This window comes from Anomaloglossus baeobatrachus, chromosome 1 (genome assembly GCF_048569485.1).
Source record: "Anomaloglossus baeobatrachus isolate aAnoBae1 chromosome 1, aAnoBae1.hap1, whole genome shotgun sequence".
Classification (NCBI taxonomy): domain Eukaryota; kingdom Metazoa; phylum Chordata; class Amphibia; order Anura; family Aromobatidae; genus Anomaloglossus; species Anomaloglossus baeobatrachus.
The window spans coordinates 349147036-349158038 of record NC_134353.1 but is presented as its reverse complement, the minus strand read 5'-3'; the positions used below and the strand labels follow the sequence as shown (position 1 = coordinate 349158038).

General features: G+C 40.0%; 1 protein-coding gene across 1 annotated transcript in view; it reads right to left on the bottom strand.

Annotated features, from left to right (window-relative positions):
• Window positions 1-628: 628 nt before the first annotated feature.
• The window catches only part of PRKG2 (protein kinase cGMP-dependent 2), a 138936-nt gene continuing 128561 nt past the window's right edge, over window positions 629-11003 (bottom strand). Inside the window, exons 17-19 of the mRNA XM_075352421.1 lie at window positions 10856-10918; window positions 5492-5558; window positions 629-2197 (exon numbers count right to left, since the gene is read on the bottom strand). Coding sequence (XP_075208536.1) covers window positions 2102-2197; window positions 5492-5558; window positions 10856-10918 — 226 coding nt within the window. The 3' untranslated portion in view covers window positions 629-2101. The remainder of the gene's footprint in view (window positions 2198-5491; window positions 5559-10855; window positions 10919-11003) is intronic.

Here is an 11003-nt window from a genome sequence, read left to right as displayed (position 1 = left end):
AACAATGAGGGTAAGAACTGGTTAGTTTCCATCTGGTAACAGATTCTCTTGAAGACCACTTTTCCCCTTGTAGGAAAGTGGTATTTTATAAGACCCTTTAAAGTCTACATATCAAAAAAACTATAAATTTAGCACAGACTTTTGAAATCATTTTAAAACCCTTATCCAGGATGAAGTTATTTCCCAATCTTCTCCTCTCCACTTTAGAATCTGTATTCATCTCTTTAATTTCTACATCCTATATTTTAAGAAATTGTATTGAATCCCGCAGTCCAGTAAGGAACATATATTGCCTCAATCACTTTCTTTACAAGCAAGGAGAGATTTGGGTCAGAGATGGATAAACAATTATCTGAAATTTCTTGTATCTGTGGTCTACGTCACTGTCAACAGGGGTGCAGCTTTAGCGGTCTTATTCAGCCCCTTTGTCACATATGTAGACCCAGCTGTTTAAAGAAAACTGGTGTCATGGCTACCCCCGGTTACTGAGTACACATACGTTATTAACTAAATATACAATGATAATGAACCAGGAGGATGCAAGGAGTGCTCCCCTACAGCTTACAATCTATTGTTGCTACTAATACAAAATAACAAATAGCCATTGGCTTACATTTGATTACGTAATTTATTTATTTTTTTTAACCATCACCACATAGTTTCATAGTGTTTAAGGTTGAAGGTAGACGTAAGTCCATTGAGTTCAACCCATGACCTAACCTAACATGTTGATCTAGAGGAAGGCAAAGAACCCCATGTATTCAGATTCCTGGGCCGTCAGGGCATAGTGGTAGTGTGCCAAGTGCTGGAGAGCCAGAAGTAAGAGACTGCTAGCTTATGACCATATACTCAATTGGTCAGGATCTCTCTCTTATGTTTTGCATTTCTGTATGTATTGTGTTATTCTGTACATCGCCACGTTGTAAATGAAGCCTAATATTAATGACAACTATAAACTTTTGTAGAATAATTTATTAGGAAATGCATTGTATTGTAATAAAGCTTTTACAAATGCTGAGTCACTTCCGTTACTACCACATTCTACAGGTATACAAAAAGCTAAGACAACTGAAGGCAAACTTTCCATTGCCATTTGGCATCATGAGTCAATTTAGTTTCCTAATGCTGGTTCAAATGTTTAAGTTTGTGTCTAAAGCCAACCCATACACATTACACTAATGCCATCTGAACCCACCGATATCGACAGATTCGGCTGACATTCTAATGTGTATGGGGGCATCAGCCAACTGATGGTTGGGGGAGATGTTGATCGGCCATGGACTGTCAATCGCTTTGTTCTCCCAGAGATAAGCCACCTGTAGGGATGTCTCCTTGTGACTTTCTTGAAGGAGTGTCGGCTGAAACGGATGTCATCTGAACAATCATCCAAAGCATCGTTTCTCCACCAGTCATCTAATGTGCATGGGGGCCTTTAGACAACATCTCAACTGGTGTAAAAAGCAGATATACGTACCAATTCAGACTGACACTGATTCAGCCACACAAGTGTCGTAACCGAAATGCACAAACAAGTCAATACTGACAGTCTATTGTAGGTTCATATTCTTGAGGTATTACATGGTCAAACGATTGCTATAAAGTTTACTACTATTCTCCGCTATACTTATATATTATTGGCTGAATTGATTTGTTGTTTTTGTTTTTATTATTTTGCTAGTAATAAACCCTTTTTTTATAGATGTTTCACAAGACACAAAAAAAGACTTCTTATTATTGTGCTGTTTTAACCATGTAGATACTGTGTAAATATGATTAGCCAGCATAAAAATTAGATTTTGACATCCAGTTTTCTTGGTTAGTGACAAGGGAGCCCTCTGCTGGACGACAGGTGAGGAGCAATATTTCACTGCCGCTCCTTACCTTCAGCGCACCACTAGATTTTAATACTTGGCCTCTTTCCTCCTTTTCATAAATGTTGATATAATTACTATCTGGACCATAATTTATGATACATGCGAAGCTATCACTGCACACATCCTAATCCGTCTAGGTCCAACCTTGTCAAAGAGGCCCATATAAAATCGTGGACAACAAAAACAATACTTAAATGAAACCATGACATTTGACAACCAATGCCTCTTCAGAAATCCTGATCCCATCCAGACATTTCATCAGGTGGTATTTCATCATCCGGAGGATAGTTGTCAAAATAGCTGTGATCCATTGGTCCATCAAGCTTGAGGGTTAAAATAGAATATAAAAAATTCTGGTTATAAATTTTGATTTCCCAAAAAAAGTCTAAAGTCTATATGCAAATTCCAGAAGGAGGAAAATTGTCTCTCTAGTGCCACCTATTAAGAAAAGCTATCCTATAAGTCTGTGTCCAACACTCTTACGGGTTTTATAATATAATTAAAAAGGAAAACTCTACCTCACTTCTTACCTGTCCAAGTCCTCCGTTGCTCCCTGCCCACTAGCCAGACGGTTCTCCTAGCCTTTCTCTCTGCATATCTCTATTCCCGTGCTCAGGCTGGGTCAGGACATCCAGTCTCGAATGCCTGCCTACAGCTGTATGTCCCAGCCCAGAGTGAAGCAACGTTTCGATCCTCTTCTGAATGATATAACCTAATGCAGCTCAGATGGCTGGCACAGCATCTTCTGTGTGGACCAGTAGTTGCTTTCCCAATGTAAGCCCAGAAAATTCACATTGAGGCTTTCATAGACTTACACTAAAAAAGTTATATCCAGATAGTATGAACTATAGGCACGTGGTGCAGAAGAGGACAGACACGGTGTTGGGAATAAGAGAAGATGGCAATCGGTAACTATTTGACCACATGCACACTACACTACAGAAACATTGCTAAAGGATTAAGGTATAATGTTTATTTCTGGGAGTTCTATTATATTGGTCTCACCAGGAAGTCATTAATATACAACTGTCTTTGTGTACTTGCCTCTCATCAGCACAAAGCAGGCAAGGGGTAAGTACACCAAAACAATTGTCTATGGGTGGGTTTAAGGTTTTTCAATATTCTTAGTCACGTTGCATGGAACTTTCAATATTTCAAGATACATTATTAAACTTGAAGAAGCTGAGGTACTTACTTTACAAATCCATGCCGATTGGCTATATGATCCTGATATTAAAATGATCATTTTATGAGTTTAGGAGTTTTACTATTAGACTGTAAAATGTTTAAAATGGATAACGCAGCCGTTTTAAGATGGATTTTCAATGTAAGTATACCAGCTTCATCAGTTCTAAGAGATCTATTACATTAATTTGGCTTGGCTTGTAGAATCTGGGGAAAGAGAGGCTTTAAAAGAACAGTTGGACAGACTTATAGGGTAGTTATGTCCTCGTCAATTTTCTTTCTTTTCGAGGAGAGAAAAAATGCACACTTTTTTCTCAAGGAACAGTGCTTCAACGCATCTTATATTAAAAAAGACAACTTTACAAATAGTCTTGATTAAAATAATTCTACCATTAGATATCTAGGCACCTACACAGAGCTATGGAGCTCTATGATTATAGGTATCAACAAAGTCTTATCCTGTAGAAATTATCCACCCACTTTTTTTTTACTACCTGTAAAGCCTATCCACAAAAGTATTAAAGGGAATCTGTCACCAAGTTTTTGCTTCTTCATCTGAGAGCAGCATGTTGTAGGCAAAGAGATTATGAAAGTAACCATGTTTATCTTAGATCACTGTGTGCAGCCATTCTGACTTTATCTCAGAATTGAGTATAGCAGAGCTGGGAGCTGTCTCCTTCCACAACAGGCTCTCAATAGAGGTTATGTATGGACTGTGAGATGTCAATCACAGCAGTGGGCGAGTCTGACTGGTGCAGAGGAGTCACATCAAAATTAACCCCTTAACGAATGCGGGCTTTAATATTACATCCCTGTGGTCACAGTGTTAATCCCCACCTGCTGCTGCAGGCTTCAGGCGGGGATCCCCGCGTATGTCAGCTGATTTGTACAGGTGACATGTGTGCCTAGCAGGTACGAGTGGACTCGCTATCCGCCCGTAACTGTTAACTCCTTAAATGGCGCTGTCAACATGTGACAACGCCATATTAACAGTGATGGCGGTAGAAGTTTATTCACCGCCTGATACTGGAAGTCACGTGACATGATCACATGGATCCAGTGGTTGTCATGGTAACACAGGATCATGTGAAAGCACCTGTAGCTCATATGAGTAAGGTCCTGTAAGAAGCAAACGAGTACTGCAGCTTACAAAAGATGATCATTTCTCCCGGTCTGAGCGGTGCTGCTCTAATCGGGAGAAATGAATGAGTGATCAGACTGCTGATCCTTAAAGCCCCTAGGGGTACTAGTAAAATAAAAAAAGTTTAAAAAAAAGTTTTGAAAAATGTTAAAAAAAAATAAAAAACCTAAAAGTTAAAATCACCCCCCTTTCACCCCGTTGAAAATTAAAGGGTACAAAAATATATATACACACATTTGGCATCACCGTGTTCAAAAATGCCCGATCTATCAAAGTATAAAATCAATTAATCTGATTGGTAAACGGCGTAGCGGCAAAAAAATCCAAACATCAAAATTACGTTTTTTTTGGTCACTGCATATTTTGCGTAAAATGCAATAACAGGCGATCAAAATGCAGGATCGGCGCAAAAATGGTACCGTTGTAAACGTCAGCCCAAGACGCAAAAAATAAGCTGTCACTGAGCTATAGTTCCCGAAAAATGAGAACGCTACAGGTTGCAGAAAATGGCGCAAAACGTACACTATTTTTTTCGGACAAAGTTCTAATTTTTTTATCCCCTTAGATAAAAGTAAACCTATTCATGTTTGTGTTTACGAATTCGCACCGACCTCAGGCATCACACCCACACATCAGTTTTACCATATAGTGAACACAGTGAATGTAAAAACTCAAAAACCATAGTGCAAGCACACTTTTTTTTTTAATTTTTCCGATTTGGAATATTTTGCCATTTTCCAGTAAACTACATGGTAAAACCCATGGTTTCATTTAAAAGCACAACTCGTTCCGCAAAAAACAAGCCCTCACATGACCAGATTGACTGAAAAATAAAAAAGTTACGTCTCTCGGAAGAAGAATGGTGAAAAAAAAACGGAAAGCGCAAAATCATCCGGTCATGAAGGGGTTAATCACAAAGCAATAAACCCTTTACTGTGAGTAAACAATATCTCTCCATGCCTGGACACAGATGACTGGTCTGCACTGCAGAAGAGTCACACCAATGTTAATCACAGAGCAATAAACCCCCCTTTAGTATGAGTAAACAATAGCTCATACAGATAAGAGAAACACAGATGTTTTTACCTTTTTAACCCTTGCAGCATGCTGTCCTCAGCTTACATTGCAAAATCCTGTTGACAGATTCCCTTTAAGAGGAGACTTTTTCTAAATGCATGAAGTGATAACAAATCTAGTAAATACTACACTGACAACTGTATACAGGCTAATAAACTTGACATTTTTAGAATAATATCTCATTAAGGTATAACTGTTAATAATTAAAACATACCTCTGGTTTTAAAGGTGATGGAAGGTTTCTTAAACGTAATCCTTCCCAGTTAAAACCACTAAACCACCTAAAACCAAAATCAAATATTCGTTAAATCATACACCCATGCAAAAACAATGAAAACATAATTGTGCTCCTGAGCAGCAACTATAGAGTATTGGAAATATATCACAGCCATTACTACCAGCCATGTTAAAGAGACTCTGTCACCAGGTTTTTGTTACATCTGAAAGCAGCATGATGTATCTAGTGATGTGTCACTTACTGGGCTTCTTGCTGCAGTTTTGATAAAACCGCTGTTCTATCTAGCAGTTCTCTGAATGCTGAGCTCCCTATATTACCACACACACCACTGATAGTTTTATGTGTATACTGTGCGTATGTATTAAGTAGCCAATCAGTATTGGAAGCAGGGTTATATGAAGATCATGAATCAGGAGGACTACATGGCACCGAGTTTATTAGTCCTCTACACTAATGATAATCTCCTGCTGCTAAAACTCTGAATTTATCAAAACTAGAGTAAGTAGCCCATCAATGGAATCAGGGTCTCTACTCAAATATCATGTTGCTCTCAGGTGTAGAAAAAACTGCTAACCTGCTAAAAGATTCCCTTTAACATGACTGCTAGTTAAGGCTATATTATGTTGATAACCTTGATGATAGATTGCCTTTAACATGGCTGCTAGGTATCGCTATATTATGTTGATCTCACAGGCACAATCTGGTAACAGATTGCCTTTAATACCTAATTAATTTTTGGCACCTGATTCATAAATAATGATTCTGTAGGTGCCTTAAGCCTGCTTTACACGCTGCAATTTCGCATACGATCTTGTATTCGATTTGCAACGCCCCCATCGTATGTGGAGCACGTTCAATTTGTTGACCGTGCCGCACAAACGATTAACCCCCGTCACACGTACTTACCTGTCCATATGACCTCGATGTGGGCGGCGAACGTCCACTTCCTGGAGTGGGAGGGACGTTCGGCGTCACAGCGACGTCACGTGGCAGCCGGCCAATAGAACTGGAGGGGCGGAGCTAAGTGGGACATAAACATCCCGCCCACCTCCTTCCTTTCGCATTGTGGGCCGGGAGCCGCAGGAGGCAGGTGAGATCTGTTCATCGTTCCCGGGGTGTCATACACTGCAATGTGTGCTACCCCGGGTACGATGAACAATCTGACGTGCAATTCTAGAGAAAGGTACGATGTGTATGCAATGAACGTTTTAACGTTCAATCGCAATCGCACGTACCTGTCACACACTGCAATGTACCTTACGATGCCGGATGTGCGTCACTTACGACGTGACCCCGCCGACACATTGTAAGATATATTGTAGCGTGTAAAGCAGGCTTTAGAGGTGGATATGTCATACATGTCAGAATTGGGAATACCCCCTTATATTAGACATGGGATTAATAGCAACCAGTGGCAACATTTTTTATACGACCTAAAACACACAGTATCCTAGAAAGTGTTTGGTAAAATGTTTTACGCACTTTTATAGCCTTAATATTGAAAACTAGACTGTCCTGCGTCCGCTTCCTATTAATTTGCTTACTAATGACTTGGGTAAAGGCATCCAGGCAGTGTCTGGGAATTTGCTGATGACACAATATTATGTAAGCTCATAGCAGGATGTTTTTGCTCTATCAAGGGATTCGGAAAAGCTGCCAAAGCCAACAAGATATTGTCATGTATGAAAAAGAGAAGCAGACTTATGGGAAGAAACACTTTCTTTTTCTGACTCCTAGGATTCGCCTCACAGTAAATGTACAATGCATATTTTCAGTTTCCCAGGTCTGGAAATAGATCCAAGTTTTTTAAGAAATTGTGGAGACATTCTCCTGCAGTAATGAGGGAGCAGAAGAATAAATACTAGTGTAAAAAAGTACCCAAGCCAAAATGACAACCGTTAAGGCCCCAATAGCGAAGAGTGTTTACTGCTGTCTAATTGTCTATAGGCTTTAATTTCCCGCATCTTGCAATGTCTTATGAAGTAGATAATTCACATGATGTGATAAATACAGGGGACAATATTTATTTTGTAATATAACTCATAGTGTATTTTTACTTCCTTTAAAAAAAAAAAGGAGGAGGAATTATCATTAGGTTAAGTGAATATTTTGTTGTAAAGTCACAACAATGGCAAATTGCTATAAACCTTGCTCCCATTTTCATCTCTAGGTGAGAAAAATGAGTCGGAACAACCAGAAGTGAGCAGGACCAGCACTGGACTTCTTCTGCTGCTTTGTGATTAAACTTCCACTACATGACATTTGGAAAGAGGTGTCTGGTCAGATTAGGATAAAGTAGGACTTTTGGGGCTAAATGCAAAATGTGTGGTGGAAAACTAGCACTGCACATCACTCTGAAAACACCATCCCCACCGTCAAACATAGTGGTGGGAGCTTCATACTGTGGGGATTTTTTTCCCCATCAGCAAGGACAGCAAAAGGTGTACAGAGTTGATGGGAAAATAGAGCTAAATACGTGGCAATACTGGGGGAAAACCTGTTAGAGGTTGCAAAAGACTTGAGAATGAGGAGTAGGTTCACAATCCAGTAGGACAATGACCCTAATTATACTGCCCAGGGCTACAATGGAATGGTTTAGATCAAGATATATTTATGTGTCTGAATGCTCCAGTCACAGTCCAGACCTAAATCCTATTGCGCATCTGTGACGACTTGGAAGTTGCTGTTCATAAACATTTGCCATCCAATCTCATTGAGCTAGAGATATTTTGCAAGGAAGAATGGGCAAAAATTTCATCCTCTAGATGTGCAAAGCTGGTGCAGAAATACCCCCAAAGACAGCCATGTGTGCACGTTACGTTTTTTCATGTGTTTACACAGCATTTTTGAACTGCAGCGTTTTAATGCCATGCGTTTTGTTTTCCAAGCAAAGTCTATGGGAAATAGGCATATTGTGTGCGCACTATGCATCCTGAAACGCTGCGTTTTTTGTGACAAAAATTTGTCAAAATCTCTGCTTTTGAAAAAACATGTCAATTGTTTTGAGCGTTTTGGCAGCGTTTTGATAACATTGATGTCAATGAGAATTATCAAAACGCATACAAAAACAAAATCCTAGCGTTTTATATGCATTTTTGATGCAAAACGCATGCTTTTTTGTCAAAATCAAAGCATGCATTTTTGGCATTATAGTGAGGTCAAGAGGTTTCCTTTTGCCCTCACATCCAGCCCGACTTAAAAAAAAAAGAGTCAAACAATAATTTCAATTTAATTTTTAAATAAATATGAAATATCAATAATCTTTCCCTGAAAATTAACATTATAGTGTATGATTTAAAGCATGATTTTTTTATTTTTTTTCCCATTTTTTCCTACTGTTGAATGTTCAAGCTTTATTTAGTAGTGTCTTTGTTTTGAAAACGCATCTCAATTTAAGCACTGAAAATGCATGTTAAACGCAGTCAAAACGCGGCAAAAACGCAAGAAAAACACATGCGTATTTCCTGTGTTTATGTGGTCAAAACCAAATTTGACAATGACAAATTCTGCCAGAGGATGCGGTCATTTCTGCAAGTTACTGAACGCAACGTGGCACATGGCCTTATAGCTGTAATTGCTACAAAGTAAGGACTCAGGAGGGCTGAACACAAATGCACTTCACAATTTTCAGATTTATATTTTTAAAAATTTTAGTTGCATTTTGCAGAGAGAAATAAGTATTTGATCCGTCTGGCAAACAAGACTTAATACTTGGTGGCAGAACCCTTGTTGGCAAGCACAGCAGTCAGACATTTTTTGTAGTTGATGATGAGGTTACGCACACGTCAGGAGAAACTTTGGTCCACTCCTCTTTGCAGATCATCTCTAAATCATTAAGATTTTGAGGCTGTCGCTTGGCAACTCAGAGCTTCAGCTTCCTCCATAAGTTTTCTATGGATTAAGGTCTGGAGACTGGCTAGGCCACTCCATGACCTTCTTTTTGAGCCACTCCTTTGTTGCCTTGGCTGTATGCTTTGGGTCATTCTCGTGCTGCAAGACCCAGCCACGACTTATTTTTAATGTCCTGGTGGAGGGAAGGAGGTTGTCACTCAGGATTTTATGGTACATGGCTCCATCCATTGTCCCATTGATGCGGTGAAGTAGTCCTGTGCCCTTATCAGAGAAACACCCCCAAAGCATAATGTTTTAACATGTACAAAAACAAATCCTCCAGCACCAACCTTCTAAAAGCTTGTATTTATTTGAAAATATAAAATAAAATCACAGCATTCAATGCACAGAAAAAGCCCCGTCGGGCACCTGGTCAGCAGACATGTTTCTGACTGACTTGTCCTTAGTCTTTTGGCCAGTAGCATGGAAACACCACTTCTAAGGGGTACTTTGCACACTATGATATCGCAGGTGCGATGTCGGTGGGGTAAAATCGAAAGTGACGCACATCCGGCGTCGCTGTCGACATCGGAGTATGTGAATCCTTTTTGATATGATTAACGAGTGCAAAAGTGTCGTAATCGTATCATCGGTGTAGTGTCCGACATTTGCATAATTTCGCTGCAGCGACGGTACGATGTTGTTCCTCATTCCCCTGCGGCAGCACACATCGCTGTGTGAGAAGCCGCAGGAGTGAGGAACATCAGCGTACCTGCGTCACCGCAGCTCACGCCGGCTATGCAGAAGGACGGAGGTGGGCGGGATGTTTACGTCCCGCTCATCTCCGCCCCTCTGCTTCTATTGGCCGCCTGCCGTGTGACTTCACTGTGACGCCGCACAACCCGCCCCCTTAGGAAGGAGGTGGTTCGCCAGCCAGAGCAACGTCGCAGGGCAGGTATGTGCATGTGAAGCTGCCGTAGCGATAATGTTCGCTACGGCAGCTATCACAAGATATCGCTGCTGCGACGGGGGCGGGGACTATCGCCCTCTGCATCGCTACCATCGGCTTGCGACGTCGTAGTGTGCAAAGTACCCCTAAGTGCTAGTAAATCCATTCATATACTATCATGTCACCTTTATGCCTCTTTTAGACCCACAGGAGAATTGGTTTACACAATTGGATAAATATGGTATTCATTCTATAATGGAAAGTTTGAGCATGTTCTCATATCCTTCTTTTGCCCATTCCTCATGGTTTGTAACATCTGCTTGCTGTCATTTAGTATGACCCGATTTTTGCTTGTCATGGGATGAACAGATTGGTAAAGGATTTTGTGACATGACTGCTAAAAAGAAACATGAAGAGTCCTATGCAATAACAGCAAGCAGAGTCCTACTGAACTGTAACAAATTAATTCAGCGTTGTATTTAGATCATTTCAGTGACATGATTTTAGGTTAACAATAAAGCAATCACAATTATAGAAAGCAAAAATTCTCAAAGTAAAACCTGTGTTTTTTAATGTCAGCTATTCCATTCTTCATGTTTCCAAGTCTTTCTGCGGGATTTTGTCTGCAAAATATTACAGGAAAAAAATGAACATATATCCCACATGGGTGATCATGGGAGAAAAAAAAGATTATTTTGATGTTCTTAT